The following is a 19326-nucleotide window of genomic DNA, read 5'->3' as shown; positions in this document are numbered from 1 at the left end:
TATTTAGATTGTTATATTCCCTATCTGCTAATACTGACTGAGGACAAAGATATTGGAACTAATAGGTATATTAACAATAAAGACTACGTAAAAGTGACAACTAATACAAATATATGTACATTTATTAAATTCCTATCAAAACAAATTATTATATATATGTAACCCAATATTTAAATTGCAAATACTACCTTTGAAATATTAGTTATGCACAAATATCTAACAGATTTATGAAATCATTTAATAAACTTATTTTATTGTGATACTTTCTGCTGTTCCTTTAGACTATCGAACTGTTTTTCTACTATCTCGGTACCAACCATTAAAATTATATTATGGTCACACTGCCATGGCAACAGTGCCTTTTTAATTTTCCTGTATTGTCTATGGTACAAGCTTCTATGTTTCATTTCATGCAAAAACTAAAAAGATATAATTTAAAATTACTCAATTTAAAAGAATTAAAGAAATATATATATTCTTTTAGCAAGTAAATAATTGAAGTATTTATTTAATTATTGTCATAGTAATTAGAAAAGGATTGCGAGTAAAATTTGAGACTTGAAAATCAATTCATTTCTGACTCGTAAAATGGAACGAAATAGAAACCATAGGATAGCATTTAAAAATAAAACGATCACAGACAACTTTCGTGTGCTTTTCGAGTCTGCCATGTTTTGTCCTATTTGTCGCGCTTCATCAACGCGTTCGCGTTTACTATTTCAATTTATTATTTTCTGAATGTACTGCGCGCTGTGATTTGTTTACAAATAGTGTAGTTAATGGTGTTGTTATTAAATCTGAGTGAACGTTTGATCAATCAATCAATTTACTACCTCTGTGTGTGACAGTGTAATTCGTATTTCAAGAATTTATAGAATCGGTCGCTAGCTTGCCACTGTCTGCATTCAAAGAAATTCCGTCGCGTTTTTGTAACATTTGTATCCGCTACTGTGATTTCATAACATTTTGTGGTATCTGTCTGTGACGCAACCCACGTGCACATTATTACATGGGGCATCGCATGCACATTTGTTATTATTTTGTCCGCGAGTTCGTTTTGTCTAGCTAGTTGGTCGAACACGGGTTTCGATCAAAGAAAGAAAATAACACGACACGGCTATGGTACAGCCGTGTTGCGTCGATTGCTTATCGAAATTTTAAACGGTGATTGCTGTTCTTGGTAATACATAAGATATCAATTAGTGCGGGATTGTGTTGCCGAAGTGATCGGGCTGCCGGGTGCAGCGCACACGTGACGCGTGTTTGGGTGTCAGTCGGTTGCGGTTTGCTAACAGGCGCACGCCACAGTCCGCCTGCAGTGCAGTGCGGAGCGCGCGGTGGCGGCAGCGGCTCTTGACTCGACGCGAGGTGAATCACCGCTGGCGTGTTGATCGTGCTTGTTTACCCGCGAGTGCATAAGTGCGTGTAGCGGAAGTGTATAAGGCATGTGCGCCGTCGTTTGGCGCCGATGACACCGCCGTCCAAGGAGACGGCGTTTTGATCGCGAGTGTGTGTTGTTATGCTCCCTGGGTTATGAGTGTGTGACAAAGTTGTAGTGTGAGGACACTGGAGCCCCTAGACGGAGTTGGGCCCGCCGGGGCGGCCCTGGTGCTTCTCGGGGCTCCTCACGAAGGCAAAATGGCTGCTTGGAACCGCCACCACCATTTCAACATGCTCATGGATGAGAATGCTAAAAATAAGTGTAAGTACCTATCAAATTCCTTACCTGATTCTGTTTTTTATCTTACAAAATTTACCATAATAATTTAAAATCTTAGAGATAACCTAACTTAAACTGAAAAAAAAATCCTATTGTATGAAACTATAAATTTAAAAGTGTTTTATGGCTTCTTCTTGAAATAAACATAAAATTGGTCCTAGTTTAATTTATTTGTATTAACTTATCTTCACTGTTTATTTGTTTCTGTTGACATGATAGTCTGCAGTCATATTTGTTTTTTATCAAAGAGATACCTACATCATAAAGTTTATAACCTAAAACTAACATGAATACTACAAATCTTTAATATTCTATTTATACCTATAAAAAACTTTTTAAAAGCACCTGAATTGAACAAAACCTATTGATTATGTATAATATAAATTATTGTAAGGAATACTTTAATAAAGTAATTTTCATTTATTAATAGAATGTTTGTGTTTATTATATGTATATAAATCTATACAAAAAAATACTTAATATGATTATTACATTAAATAGTGGTATGCTGTCATATTTGAAAATTCCATCTCATGAAAAATCTTGTTGCAATGTCTGTAATAAAGACATATTTATGTGGTACATAAAACATTGTAGTAAATAATCAAAATTAAATTTAATCTATAAAATTGGTACACATTTGGTGATGATATTATGGATGTACACAGAAAAAAGAGAATTGAGAGCCTTCTCTTTTATGATGCCAGTTTAAATTACCCTCCCTATTTTATTGACAATCCAGATGGTGATTCTCCCTATGGGGTCAGTTGTAACACTTTTCAGGAACATAGAACTTCACTTGTTGACATTTTCACATGTTTTATTAACAAATAAAAATAGATACTGGTGTTATAAAAATAGACTTCTTTTTTTTTTATATATCTTTTATTAAACCTCACCCTTTGACACTGGTTTTGTCTGCTGCCACTGCAGTTTGCATTGTTGTCAAAGGTCCTAGTTTGAGTTATTGTTCAGTGGTTATCATAACTTGAGTCTATTTAACAGATTCTATGCAGAATTAAAACATTTTCGAAATGAACATATATTAAATTTTACTCAATAATGTAAAGTCAATGACACTATAACTTTTTAAATTAATATTGGTTCATACATGGGTAGTTGCAGTTATCTACTATAAATGAATTAATGACTTTCATGTTTCATCTAATAATACATGTCTAAGGGGAGGTAAACTTTGAGAGTTCGTTAACAAGTAACACAGAAGTATATGTTAAACATTATTCTTATAAACTATCTTTTACTAATTGGAATAGTGTGGGATTAAAATAAATAAACTATCTTAATAATGAACCAATATCAATTCTTGCTAACAGTTTTTCAAAATTATTTTTCAAGTAAGAACCAAAACTCTTAGATAAAATTGTGGTTTCTGTAATGCAAACCACTTTATGCAAGCGGTACTGTGACTATAATATTCATAGTTTAGACAAAATATCATTGTTTGATGTAGCCGGCTAACCCATGTGCCGTTTATAAATATACCTGTTATATACACATACAAATAAATATAATTAAAGTGCCAGTTTTAATTCAAAATTATTATTCACTAAATGCATAAGAAAGTAGATATAAAGTTTTTGTCTGTCTGTTTGTTCTTGATAATCTCTGAAACGACTGGACTGATTTTGATGGAATTTTTACTAGATAGCTAATGTTGTTAGGACTAACTTGGCTACTTTTATTTTAGAAATTATATTTGTTACCAAAAAAGAGTTAAATTCCACGCGGATGAAGATACTAGGTAGGCTGCCAAATAAACATTGTCATAATGCAATAACAGATAACGGTAGATATTCCCTATAACGTGTCTTAGACCATAATTAATAATCTGTAGATATTATTTAATGATTATATGTATACTATAAATTTGCTATGAGTATGTTTCTTACAAAAGAGAAAATATTTTTTTAAGTTAGTAGCCGCGGCCGCCGTCACAGAAAACAACTAGTAGAATAACGTGTACACAAATATTTATACAACAATCGAGCACACAAAGTTATCTGCATCTGTGCTTCTCTGAACGCAATTAGATTTTCCGCTTATCACCTCTCTAACGAGCATCACACAACTGCAGGTTTGTGTGTACTGTGTAGTCTCGATTTACATTGTTGAATGCACACAGCCCTTCTGACCCACCTACTAATCTGCCCTATATCCCTTTGCCCTGATTTCCATTCGATTCAGACCTATTTATAGATGGGATATATTCCTTTCAATATTATAATATTAGTCTGGTGATTCTTTAAACGATTAGTATGACAACCCATTGTCCCACTGATTGGTTCGAGTCTTTTATTGTAAGAGAAGTTTCTTACTGTTATTTTTGGTTCCAGAATATTTCATAAAATTTCGGCAGAGAAAACTGGAAATAAATCCTTTTTATTTCGAATATTCTCTGAGCCACCACACAGAGAAGTTAAAACGATTAGAAACAATATTATAATAAAAGTTACTATAATACTAGAAAGAATCGCGAAGTAAAATTATAATTCATATTTACCGCCAATCATCGTTAAGTTGCCTTAAAACAACATTATATTGTGTACAACCAAAGTGTAATCGACCACTGGTCAGATTGCTTTATGACATAATTTGTAGTTTATTTTGGAGTGAATTATGAGCGGTTCATAGAACCCGGACTCGACCCCAAAACTATTTAACGCGCACGGCGTCACTTCCCTGACCCAATCTAATTCAACCCTCGCAGATGGGTGCTTGCACTAATGCTTTTATTAGATTACACGACTTTTATGTCCTCGTTTCGATAAGATCTTAACAATTTTCAACATGTATACATACAAAAGCTGCAATGTATGTTGATTGGGAGAATAACTTCATTTAGTCCTTTTGTTTGTTTTCCGAACGTGCCGTCAATACCATCCGCATACCGTGCTTTCGTGAGCGGTGATTGTCGTCAAAATTCAGACGAGTTTTACCAGATTGGAAGCTTATATTTTTCGTGTGTGTGTTTTTATTATTATCTATATAACATGTCTACAGTGGTATTTACTTGTTATCGTCCAAACGACTGTATGGTTTTTACTTATTAACGTATTGGGAAATTTTATATTTAACTAGCTGACACGACAGACATTATCCTGTTTTAACTATGAATATTGACTTTGCACATTATACATAGTTAGTAAACATTAAAGGAAATTTAACGAGCGTATAAACTTTTGTAATGTGCCCGCAACTTTCTTAATTTTTTCTTTTATAAATCTTGACAATAACAAACACAACAAAAAAGAATTAGGGAAATCAGTTTTGCCGGTCACGCGTGACGCCGTAACCAAGGGAAGTAGGGATTTATTTTTATATATTTAGATATAGATTTGTTCAACGATGAAAACTTAGTAGTCGGTACAAAATTATGTGGGGCAGTGCATCTATTACACCTATGTCTCCCGCTGAACAGCTTGATTTATAAGATGTGTGTGAAATTAAAATACGAGAGACCTGACACGTCCGGTCACATGATAAAGTGATGCTCGTGATAATGTATGTATAAGCGACGGTTACCATTTACCATCATGTGCTAAAGGAGCATGTTTGGCATTTCAGTAACATAAAAAAACAATTTTAAAATTCCTCCAATATTTGTCATCTATTCAATATTCCGGTAAACTACGCTTCTTACTTCCCACGCTTTTGGCACTTCACTGGAGATCGTTGCATTTGCGGGATTCAAATAACACAAAGATAGTGCTCTTAATACCCAGTTTCTGGGAAAGCTGGGCCAAAGTCTCGAGCTTTATTTACACACGGATTTAATTGGTCGATTTGAATTTCCTACGTTTGACAGTGAAGTGATCTTTATTGCCTGTGCCTATATTAGTCTTCTCTATAATATTTACATATATTTCTGACATAAAAATTACTTTTATAATAATGTTATTGTAAATCTAAGGAATCTTAATAATACAAGAATTAAGAGAGAGTTCATATGTTAAAAAAAAATTTATTGTTTTGAATTTAATTCGTTTAGTACCTCCTGTAAAGTCAACATACAATTTTCTAAGAACTAAACATTATTAATTTATTATGTCATATGTTCTGCATATATACTTCCTTATATAAGTAACCAAATTACGCCTTAATAAAAAAAGAAAAATAATACTGTTTGAACTGTCTATAGCAATATATTATTCATATATATTTTCATGTGTATCGTTTAATATATTTTTATTTGCACCGTCAACAACTGGTAGATAATACCGCATGGTGTTAAGTCCGCCTTATGTACTTTAAAATTATGTGCATTAAAGTTTTAATAAATAAATATTATACATTATCCCAAGTAAAGACGACTATGTACTGTTGCAGTTTGAATTTGACATTTCAGATTTGTTGTTACGTATGTGGTCGACACATTTTTTTTATCCATGCTATTTCTAAAATTGGTAATCCATTATAGACTTATACTCACGTAATAATATATGTTGTCATCTAAATTTGTGCATATTAAGTTTATAGAATTTAGTTGATTGTAAACAATGACATAAATGTATATTCATATATTGTTATAGTTTCTAATACCACGTTTTAGTCCAAGGCGCCATTGGGCTAAATTTCATTGCTTATAATGATAAGGATAAAGATCTCTGACAAATTTGCAAACAAGCTCTTTGAAATTCATGAATGCGAAATAAAACATGCTAATTTATCTCAGAATGGTTGAGGAAACGAAATTTTACTCGAATAAATTAGCACAAGAAGCGAATTCATCCCACGCCCAAAACGTTACAAAAACTGGACAAAGCTATAATTTAACATTAAAAAAATATGGAGTTCGCAATGGTTTGGTAACAAGAGACGAGCGAACAAGTCACAGTTTTCGACAGTGTGAAATATTTTGGACGAAATTTATGCCAGAACCGTTGGCGCACTCGCATTTTTCGTACGCGATCAACTTTCATTCACCGACTGAAAGCTGCGTTGCTATGCGGATGCCGGCCCCACGGCGCGCCGTCATTAAAGCCAAGCGTGTACCGTAGACGGTCTCATGTAGATGATATCACACTCTTTGGGGAGTATTCCGTTTAATCTTGTCGAAACATTTGTATTCACTTTCTTAATATGGTTAAATATTGATTTACATTTAATCAGAGGCAAATTTTTGTCTGCGATTTCAACTACATTATCATGATATTGTATGAACGTAAAAAAGTAGCCAATATTTTTCTCCATTCCTGATATAATGCAAACGCTAAATAAAATATACTAAAATTGACTAGACAAAAACAAACACACTTTCACATACATTATAATTCTGTATGGATATTTTATACTAACTGGTTCCCTCAACTTCATCCCTGTTCCGCAGTTTTTGTGTAAGTTTACAAAACTTCAAACTAATTTAGTTCAAGTAGAAATTAAAATTTCGTAATTTGTCAGGAAATGATCAGTACTTTATTTTTAAACATGAATAGCACTAACTCAACACGAGAATGGAAGTATACTTAGGTTCCAGTTATTAAACAAGTACATGTATCCTTATACTTGATAATGGTGGGTTATTTATCAGTAACCAGTTCCTATGTCTGGTGGGGAAGTCTGCCGATGCCGGCCGGTGAATGGTCACCTTTCACCGACACACAGTCTAGACAACTTGGTTTCGACCCGTGAATGAATTTTACATCGGAATGCGGAACAACAATTCATTGTACCCAAAATTGAAAACATAAAATCTAAGAGAAATTTTAAGTGTTAACATAATGATTAACGAATCACTTATTTGCCCGTTTAGATTTCGCACGGATATACTAAAGAAGAAAGAGATCAAATGAAGTTAGTACGTGCACGTAATTAAATAAATGTCAATTAAATAATATCGATCATAACCCACATTTTTCATAAGCTCTTCAGAATTTTCTTTTGTATAAGCAATGTTCTGACAATTAAACGCAATAGAAAATAAATTAATAAAATGTTGAAATAATTTGCTATAATATTTCAACATTTTATTAATTTATTTTTTATTGCGTTTAATTGTCGAACAAATATAAAAATGTATATTAATATAAATATATATTAAAATAAGGAGAGCTACATTTAAAGTCTACTTTCCCGTTTAGAGTCATGCTTTCAAATCGAAGTTTGGTAATTCCATCGAGGGCGATTATTCAAGCAGCCGAGGACAATGCGTAGGCCGGCCGCCGCGAACATTGTGTGGGCATTCAGGTACCCCATGTAAATGGCTAAGATTTCTCCGGCGAGCGCTGACTAGACGCATTATTTCTGTGACCATGATTTTATTGCGCACCAATAATTTGCATTTTAATTGTATGTAGTCTCACTCGCAGATCATACGTAATTTATTCTTACCTAGTTTCTCGGTCCTTTATACATATATACTGCTCGTAACTTGCCTTAATAATCTGTTGTAGCCTATATGACTTACTTTCACTTTTCTAAAATACAAAATGCTAGTGGTAGTTCTTAAAAGTTACAGTTAAAACCAAAGGGTTTTATTTATTTATATATTATTTTGTCATAGTTTTTAAAAAATATTATGTTACAGTATGTTCCAAGGCATTTATTAACAATATTTTAACGTATTACAATACTTTCAAGTATTTACAATACTGTCTCCTTCGGTGGTCTCACAGAATTCCGTGTTACATATAGACTACCTTGTGTGCCTTGTGTACTAATAGACCTCCTGCGGATTGGTCTGCGTGTCCATGATTGATGGGATAGTAGAGAAAAGTAGTAATTTATTCCAGATTCAAATACTACGTATATTTCAAATTTCATGTTAGTTAAGTCATAAAGGCGTGAAAGCGTAACAAACATACAAACTCACTTTCACGATTATAATATTGATTACTTTTTTAGGAGGCAAGGTTTTCGCTTATCAACAAATTTGGGAGTAAAATAAATACTTATTCGGCGCAAAGTTGACGAAGTATGACGAGTCAGCCCTAAAGTGCCTCTTAATGTCATCGACCGACCGCGAAGGTTTTTGCACGTCTATATAGCTGCTGTTACTTTAATAATTGAATGAGTATGGAAAGTAACGTCCAATATCCAGTTAACGGTCTCGGTGTTTATTGCAACATGGTTTTAAAATGTTCTTTTTTTAATTATCTACAATATTTATAGAAATCCATTAAAACTTGATCACCTCCAGGTACTTGATTCCTTAATGGGATAAATAAAGAGAATATAGTGCTACTATTCTTACATGCATAATGAAATACCTGCTCAAACAATTTTAATGTCGTAAAAATAAACTAGCTAGTTTTGGCGACCTTCACATGCCCACACATGTTCGATGCCCTTACATTTCCTGTTTTGTATTTCGGAATAAATTATCGAGTGCCGGTCTTGGGTACATGGTCTAGCTTGTATCCTTTTGTTTTAAACGTTAACGTTTCTTTTCATTACTTACAAGGATTTTCGAAATTGCGAACAGTGAATTTACAATGATTTTTTTATAAAAATGGGGAACAGTATAAACATATATTGATATTGATACTTATAGTTATGTTAATTGCGCCTTAGACGATGTGTCAGTCTGGTGCACTGAATCTAATGAAATAATACATAGTTGTCATAAATATAGTTTTTTTTATAAATATTAATTTATTTAGACCAGGACTAATAACAACAATGTGCTTAGTTTTATAGCTCTGTCCATTAGCTCGACTCAGTGAGACGGAACCATTCGACACATTTTATTTTTTAGAGATGTGTTCATCTGGATGTAAATTTACTTACAAAGGGATGAAACAGAATTTGAGAATGGTGATTGAATTGTAGAAAAATAAATCCATTGCATACAGTTTTTTGGTACGTTTTATTTTTATAAGACTAGTTTAGAATAGTTAGATGCGTTGCTTGAATAGTTTTGATTAATTTGTTTTTTAAACTAGTGTACATGTAGTGTAGTAACACTAGTTTAAAAATATTATAAATAAGTGTGTTCATCAGAATTTATCACTAAAGATTTAACTCTCTTCCGTCGATGACGTCTTGAATCACTATTTAAACGTAGAAATAAAATGTTTCTGTTATATAAGTCTAAATATTTTTTATAATACACTATATATTATAAAGTGATATTTAATAACCATGGACTCTATTCATGGTTATTAAAGCTCAACCACTCATTATGAAGTTTTGCATATAAGGAGAATTTGTTGATTGATGATTGAGATTTTCTATATTATAGTAACTACGATTACCTTATTAAAATTTTAATAATTTATAAAGAATTATTTACTTTTATAGGTGCTTTATTTCTTTGTAGCAATTGTGTTATCTTTGGGCTATATGACCGTTTCTATCGGGTTTTCCTCTGCTATTTGTTTCTCTTCAAGATGTGCAAGGTTCTTAAAAATTTACCGTATATTTCTTTGAAGTTTCGCTATGTTGGGGCACATCCCATCGGGCCTCAGCGTCGATGACCGGAGTTTTTGCACATCAAGCCGAAACGGTGTCCGCCTTTGCAATGTAGAGCATCATACGAGTCTATCTCAGACGGATGCTGGACAATGCCTATTGGGGTCTCCAGTTTATTACGCATGCTTTCATACCGTGTCTGTACATGATATAGTCATGATTGTATAAATGAAACAGCATCACTCACTAGAATAATTTATACACTAATTTATCTCTTTATTGTCTTATATGTATAAAGATACTTGTTCAGACTGTCTACCAATACTTGCGAATGAGCTTTGAAATTGAATATAGGTCCTTTTATTACATAGATATCTCCCTAATAAGGGATGTTTTCTAGCACTCTTGTGTTTTACACACTATAGCTACTACAGCCTTTTCCCATCAGGTAGGTTTTGAATTCCAAATAATATATATTAACGTTTTTCATAAACAATTGTGTTGGGTGAGCCTGGGAACTGAACTAGGCACGACGTCTATCTCAGTAGACCAGTACTCACTTCTCATTATCTGCGGTTCTACATGTATTTATACAACAAGGTTATGGTAACATCTTCATTAATGCTTAGTAAGTATAATAATATAATATGGTAATTACAAATTTAGAAACGATAAACATTTTACTGTTCGTTTCCTAGTGACAACTCATTATCTTTTAACCTGGGGAAACATGAGTTTCTTTTGTGGATTACATATCCACATAAAATAACCTAGATTTAAAGCAAATGACACAGTGTCTTAGCGAGTCTAATATAACGATATGTTCCGTTTATTGATGTGCCTTAATTTAATGAAGCGTGATTGAGCAACAAACACCCAAACATCTTGTTTATGCATATCTTCATTTAAAATATTATTATAGTAACTTAGTAGGTAATCAAGTCCTTCAGTCTATATTTAAATTGTGTGTTCACAATTGGAGGAAAACATGTAATGTTAGTTTACAGACGATACACGTGTCCATAGAGACATTGACTTCGGAAAAGCGATTAGTTGTGTTAATTAATTCCTACCGGTTTGTAATATATAGTCTGATTACGTTAAATGTAGTAACTTAATTATTAGTTCCTACGTATTTACAATTTACTCTACGTTTTTAGTAGTAGAATGTCAATACATTATATTTTTAAAAATATAATAATAATATTCACACAGCGTCGTCTAGTCTAAGCAGTTATGGGTACTAAATAGATATTCATAGATATACATTTTTTGTAAATGTAAGTATATACTTAATGACCTCAGTGGTCTAGCTGTTTAGCACACCGCCTTACTTCCCATGATCGCGGGTTTGTCAGTTACAAATATTTGTCATTTGTGAACAAAAATGTATATGAGTATGATTGTATGTAATGGCCCAAGTGGTTTATATGAATATTTTTTTATAATTTTAATTTAAAGTCTATATAAATAAACTTATATTAAAAAAAAAATGTATCTATGTATTTATATCAATTGTCTAGTACCCATAACACAAGCTCTGCTAGCTTGGGAGACTATATGACAATACGTGAGTTGTTCTGAGATAATATTATTATTTATCAGCGATTAAGCCGTATTAATATGAACTAAACGTTAACTTTTTGCTTTTTGTTATTGTATAACGTTTTCTCTGTATCTCATTTCTGTTTATCTACTTTTCAATATTGTGGACACTCAGTACGATGAATATATTTACAATAGTCCCCATTAATTTGATAACGCGAAAGTTTCTATCTCTCCGCCTGTTACCTGACGCAACTAAACGGCAGAATCGATTTTTATAAAATTTTACTTGAAAATAGATTATATCACGAGAACGGACATAACCTGTCTTTTATCTCAAGAAAAGCAGACGAGATCGTGGGTATTAGCTGGTATAGAATATACTGAATATATGTATATATAAGAGGTGAAGTTCGAAAACCTTGAATACTGCAATTACTGAGTCGAAAAATTCAAGATATGTAAAATCTTAGACGTAATCTGAACGAATCGATGAGATTTAAATCTATTCGCAATTCTAAAACTATTTTTAATCGAGTTTGAAAAAAAAAAGGTTCACATTATATTTTTTTATCCAAATTAAAATAATTAAAATTAAAATAATTTTAGGAATAAATGTTAAAAAAAATTGATAAAACATGCCCATGTTTTATAAAGGTTTTCGTAATGAATTGAATTCTCTTCTTTATTATTCATAATTAAATAAATAAAGTACACAAATAGGGCAAGTTCATCCCATTTCTTAACATATTACTACACAGGCGATAAATTTGTGTAGGTAGTTTAAGGGGTAACAATATTTAGTAGGCGGGGAACACCCTGAGGGCTCTGTATCTTAATGTGGATTATTTATATTTAATTTATATAAAAAACAAACGAAATCCTTATTGATATAAGAATGTAACTAGCCTAGTTTTTATTAAATATATATTGCTTTTTTAATATTATCCTAATATTTGAGATAAAGATGTATTCAATTTGTAAATGTCACGAACTGTAACCATTGTGATATTGTTATTGTTGGTATTGGTTTTTACAAGGATCATCTAAAATAGTTAGACGCATTTCTGTACTTCATAAGAAAAAACAATATGATAATGCTAATTAAGACAAACGCCGGTTTCATATAATATTATGATAGATAATGTTGTGTTTGTTTTTATCATGTTCACTGTGGTCTCAAGGTTTCGTGCTCGGCACCGAGCGCCGAAAAAAAATCACCGTCTCAAGTTCAAAATAACAGACAGAGTGTATAACGTATCGGCGATCAAACTCAACTCGTTGTAGACGATAACGGCGCGGGCGCGATGTTTTCGCGCACGATTCGGGCGCGGCGCCCCCGCGCGGGCCTCGGGTGAACGGCCAGACGGGCGGGCGGCCGTTGCCTCGGAACGTCCTGCGGCCTCGCGCCGCCGTGCTCGCCTCCTTGTTGCGACCAGTGTCGCTGGTATGACCACTGACCACCGCTACCATTGGACCATGGAGCCCCGTATACACGATACATAATTAATTTTCAACCGACCGCAATAATAGTTGTATTTAATGCGACTGTGTTTGTTTGTTACTTCATTAAATGCATAAAGATCGTTAGATTGTGGATCATTTTAAATTATACTTAAAATAATAAGTACTACAAATAATTTTATTCCCAATTGCGAGTGGCAATATAATTTTTCATTGATAGGGGCAAAGAACTGCGTCATAGTTTATTGTGTACGATCCATATATGTTGTTGTTATTAGTTTTATGGGTTCAAATAAATTCCTTAGTTTTCTCTGTCATGATTACACCAAATTAATATTGGAGAGATAATTTTGGTCTAAATACCACTTTACAAAAATATTACGAGTATCTGTATATTCTCTACTAGCCCCGTATCTAATGATTCTCGTGGCAATTCGAAATGACCTTGTAGTTGTGATAATTGAAAAAGTTCGAACATTTCCGTAATATTATCTGTAAAACTATTTCATACCATTTCAGCAGCTACTTGCTTCTTTTTTACGTTATTAGGATTCCATCTGAAAATCTCATATTTAAATATTGTCACTATACGATTGGCCGTGACAGTTAATAATGAAACTTTGATAATTGTATTAAAGTTTGTATGTTCTAGGACGTAAGACAACTCACCTACTTCCGATTATCGCGAATTCCATTTTTCTACCATACCAACACGTGTACACGTATGCAGTGTGAATTGTCCTAAGTTACTTATTAGTTATAGAGATTATAATAATTGATCGTTGTACATTTTGCGATTTTAGTTATTTACTATAGACCGCGTGGGTAATTACTATCAGTTTACTAATCGTGGATCGTCGTTTACTTTATCATTTTATATATGTCAAGTATGGTGTGTTATTTTCATCAAAAAAATTTATGTAATTAGGAGAATATAAATTTAATTAGCAAAAATGTATACATGGTTTATGATGCTTGTAAATTTTATCTAGTTGTTTATTATGTATATATTTGTATGAAGCTTGCGCCAACTGAACTGAATCACCTACGTCAATAATAACATTAATTTTGAAATTCATACATATTACTTATATTATCTATTCACATTTGTTACTTCATTCAAAGCAATAATATATTTATATATATCCTACTAATATTATAAAAGAAAGTTGTTTGTGACTTTTTCACGCAAAAACTATGGGAGGGATTTGATTGAAATTTGGTACACAGAAATATATCCTGGTTTGACATACGATGGTAACCGTTTTAAGATGTCATTCCTCTTATCCTGTAATTTCATTGCCTTATCCCACTCTTCAATCAAAGGAAGCTGCTTGGGGGCTGAAATAGGTGAGACTGGCGTGGAACCCACGCAGACGATTTTTACAATGTCTTCCTTGATAAAGGTCTTTGATTTCATAACTTTATTTCTTATTTTTTGTTGTCCTCAAATATACGCAGTTACATAAAATAATACAACGATACAAATGATTCAGCATTTACATGAAGTATGATAATTGCTTATCATTAAATAATCTCTTTTAAGCAAATAAAGATAATGAAGATTATTATAATTGACTAAGAAATGTGAAATTTTGTCTGCGTCATTTTTGTTTATATATAGTTCAAATGTTAGTAAAATTACTCGAAATTAGGAAAAATATGACCAGCAATAAATGACTTTCTATTGTTTGTGTAAACTGTTTGCAATAAATAGTTTTATTATTATGTAAACATTGTTCACTTATCTAATTAAATCAATTCATCTATTTAAACGCAAAACCTAATATTTATATTACTAGTATTTAAAAATAAATATTTGCCTTTTTTAATTCATTTATATAATATATACTATTGTATACAAATATAATTTTTCGATTGTTGTCAAGAAACTGTAGGTAATTATTTTTAAATTGAAATCGCTGTTGATAATTTAATAGCTACATATAAACCTGTTAAAAATTTAGGTATCAGTTTATTTTGGGGTTAAATATTCCAATTCAACAACACCCATTATAAATATTTAACACATACATACATCATATTGTATTCACTTTCATTCTCTTTCAGTTCGATGAATTTAATATGGGCGCCACTTTGATCTACCGATTTATTTAATGGGTCATATTTGAATGTCTATTAGATGTTAATAAGTGTAATTATTTACTTTTCTATCTACCATAAAAACGATGAAGTCCTCGATTCAATCTTATTTTTTATGTATTTGTACGCAATACCTTCTTCTATACTGCCCAAATATAAACGGTGTATTTTGGCGATCTTTAATTTATACGATTTACATTCATATTAAGGGATACTATTATATTGCATACAACGATTCCATTTGCATTTCCACTAATTTGTTAAGTGTTGTTTAAAAATATGTTCCATAATTAGTACTAGTAACACCTGATTGACTAATACAACATTAATAAGTGTACTGTATTAGATATTTCGGTATAATTTTTACATTGACAAGACACATGTTGTTGATTAGTAACTAAATAAATAATTTACTACGTATTAGATTATAACCAAAACAGTTTTACACTGTTTCCACAGGAATGGCCTGCCGATGATGTCGTGGATCCTCCACATCTCTATATTGATGACGCCCCTGAAACGTCCCAGGCACTATGAAAATCTACTAAATGCATTATTCTTCTACCTAAGTACTTAATAGAAAACCTGCTGAATAATTCAGTCGTTGAAAACTACTAATAAAAGCGTGCTCGACAGTACGCTGGCGGTCGATATGTAAAGCGATAAGATCTAGGAATAATATCTTGGTGAGACTGTTTACAGTACGGCTTTCGGTCGGATTGCGTAGTAACGGCCGCTAGTTTGCCCGGAGCTCAGTCGGGACCTAGCACACAGGTGGTGTCGAGCGAACGTCTGCGTCGGTGCTTTTTCATTCTTTGCTTGCGTCGAGGATTTGCATACAATCGGAGAAATTGCGTGGCTGGCAACAGCCGGTAAAAAGAAATTTGTGTAGTTTCAGGCACACGTCTGTGCCTAAAACAGGGCTTGCGCTTTTCCTTTCAGTTCTGTAGTAATGCTGACTGTTAATGTTTTATTTTCTTCTCGTTTCGTATAAAAATCCCTTGTTATGTAGCGATTTTAGTTTTTTATTCACGAATGTCATTTTAACTTCCGGATGTTATATTTATTATTTATACATATTTACAATTCATTTTGTTCACGTTATATTTGATGTATCTACAATGTGGGGAACCAGTGATATTAAAAAAGTAAATATCGCAAATGTAAATATACATTTTACAGAAACGAAAAATATTACTTTTGTGAATTACGCATATTAATTCCAGGTATTGAATGTATGCCAATTTAGCTGTTCTTGGTGCTTTCTTTAGGTGGAGTATACGCTTAGTTTATATAATTTTTAGGATTGTAAAATATAAATATCATGTTTTAACTGACGTTTTCATATTATATACTGTCAAAAATAAGTATTGCCAGTCTAGTAAACTTTGTATCAAGTGATCGAACTTCTATCAAATCGATAGCAGTCTGATCGGTCTGTGCAGAGTTGTTTGTCATCTGTATCACGTGGCCATCCGTTCGTTTATTACTGGTCTAACGTTGAGTCCGCGCGTTAGTTGTGGCGGGCTGTTCGCACCGGCACGCCGCTGCGCCGTCCTTATCGACGCGCAAGTACGCATCAACAACGCCACGTGTACGTCTATAAACATTGCTTCATAACAACAACACGCGGGTGACGCGCAAGGACGCCGGCGTCGCGGGCGATGCGGAGTTGCTAACCGACCAACGCTCTATCTAACTACGCCTCCTGCGCGCCTCTCCAAAAATATGTGATCTCTTGCATCAAGCAAGCGCCTCAAAAAACATGAGAAGCGCACTTGTTGAGTCGCGAAAATGGATGATCATTCTTACGTCTCAGATGATTCTTTGTGTTAATAAATCATTCCACTTGTGTGGTCTTTATTGCTCCTTTGTTTTATAACAAAGCGATTGTGTTTTGTGAGTGTTTAATGTGTCATTAGTGTTTAGTTATGTCAGCACAAGAAAGCGAATCTAGTGATTGTAAGTTTAGAATTTGTATCTATATGCAACGGGTTTCCGTTGCCTCGTCAACAGAGAATCGTCAAGGAGAGCCTTAATGGTTTCTCCGAAGTGTCTGTTAGAGAATTGCGCAGTTACATCAGGCAGCAACCGGGCATACATTTTACTTAAACTTGATGTCACGGCTTTAAAGTAACCTTGTGCTTAATACTAAGTTGTAAATTAAAGTACCTGACTGTAGCGAATCGATTGATATGATATATTTTATGTCATTTCATTGTTTGAAGACTTCAGTTTACTTTCAGCGGTAAAGGATTATGTTGAAATGGATTCATATGTTACATGTACGGCAGTGTTAGATAAAATATTTTGACTTTCTCATCTTTAAAAATCGGTTCTTGGTGTAACTTAGTCTGTAACCAAATCACCTGTTATATGAAAGATTAATTCTTTACATTTTTAAATCATATATTTAGATACATTCTTATATATATTCATTATCTGTTGATTGTGAGTGTACATTAGTTTACCAATGGTAGTTAGCATCGGGCATATAAGTATGCATTTTTTTCTGCAGGTTTTTAAACATGAGGATATGTACATTGATTTAAAAAATTCTCTATCACAACTTACAATCTTGTGTTAATGCTGCTGTCTAAGTTTGTTTATACACATAAATATGATAATAAATATCATTGTACACAAATGTGAAATATTCTACTATTATGTAAGTTACAAACAGGCACATGACGTCGTTATATCTTCAGACGCATTGCAAATCGTATTGCTCGTGGCGCCAGTGTCAATTATAAGAAAAATATAAAGTTACAATGTATGGTTTCAAAGTAATCTCCTTTTTCCTTCACATTTGCATCGCAATAAGTTACATCTTTATTATCGCCAGATCTTTAAGTAGATTACTAGTCAACTATACGTGATCTGATTCTTTATCTGTTTGTTTTATTATATTTTATGACATATTATCTAGCTACACAGATAATTCTAGTAATATTTACACGTTGCAATCTTCTTGAAAAGGGAATAAACTTCATTACTGCATGCGGGCAATTTAAAATAATTCTATTAAAGAATGTAACATAAAATATAGAAATTTAAATATGTTGTTTATTGTATCTCTATTATGTACAAAGTAATAAATACTTAACTGTTTTAGAGTTAGTATTATAGAGTTAGAATATTTATTTTTTCTATGTTGCTGTTTCAAATGCCTAACGGTTTGTCATATTATTTAGAATTAAAGTTTAAGTAAAAATGTAAATAAACTGCAAATCCACTCGAATCCAACACTTGATAATACCATAAAAGGGCAAATACCACCAACATAAACCGGATCCGAGTCTGTAAATGTCTGCCATGCTATTTTTTAATATATATATTTTAAAGCATTTTCCATTTTGCCTGGCTCTCGAGTCAAGTATTTTAAAAAAATCTCGCAATTCTCGTGATGTAGTGGAATTCGAAACCGTTATCTTCACATTGAATATACTTATGATAAACTATCAAGTCATAATTTTTAATCTATTTAAAAAGTTTTAAATTCTACTGTATTCTATAATATACCTACAGATAATCTTAAAGAGATTTTGATATATTATTGTAAGCGGTAGGAGTTCAATAATTCTGCATTGATGATACTAATCTAATTATGTTATAAATTCTAATTTTTATTTGTGTTTTATAAAATCTTGAATTATGAATCGGATGTGTATTCCACATTTACTTATTTAATTTTTCTGGTTGTCAGTAAACACATATACAATACATACTAAGAATAGAATTATTAACACATGTTTACAATAAGATATTTAGTTTAACCGCATGATCTGGGTACTTCAAGGGATTCCACGAATGTTAGTTAACCCTAAAATTGCAATGCAGTACATAAACAGCGGACGCGTATCTTGCACCTCCCACGCCAATCCACCGGCAGCTAATCGCATTCCTGGCATAGCAAATACAGGTTGTCGGCCCGCGCGGCCGGTTTCAAACGGCTTGCACTGGTGACGTAGCAGCGTGTCGCACATGGTTACCATGGTGTCAGTGATGCCAGATCGGGAGTTTCACCCCAAATTTGGGGTGATTTAGTGGCGATGTAAGAAATTAATTGAAGCTTCTTTTTGGCAAGTTAATAGAGGTTCAGGAAAATAAAAAACACATGTCTG

General features: G+C 32.8%; 1 protein-coding gene across 3 annotated transcripts in view; it reads left to right on the top strand.

Annotated features, from left to right (window-relative positions):
- Positions 1-658: 658 nt before the first annotated feature.
- The window catches only part of LOC131840704 (serine/threonine-protein kinase minibrain), a 146080-nt gene continuing 127412 nt past the window's right edge, over positions 659-19326 (top strand). For all 3 annotated transcript variants that reach the window (XR_009357427.1, XM_059188906.1, XM_059188897.1), the window contains exon 1: positions 659-1702. Coding sequence is in view for 2 of the 3 variants with exons in the window: in XM_059188906.1 (XP_059044889.1) it covers positions 1639-1702 (64 nt within the window). In the remaining variant the exon portion in view is untranslated. The remainder of the gene's footprint in view (positions 1703-19326) is intronic.

The sequence above is a fragment of the Achroia grisella genome, unplaced genomic scaffold (genome assembly GCF_030625045.1).
Source record: "Achroia grisella isolate CSIRO2021 unplaced genomic scaffold, CSIRO_AGI_Agris_v1 utg1062, whole genome shotgun sequence".
In the NCBI taxonomy this organism is placed as follows: Eukaryota; Metazoa; Arthropoda; class Insecta; order Lepidoptera; family Pyralidae; genus Achroia; species Achroia grisella.
The sequence above is the reverse complement of the archived record's forward strand: the minus strand, read 5'-3'. Positions and strand labels throughout refer to the sequence as shown.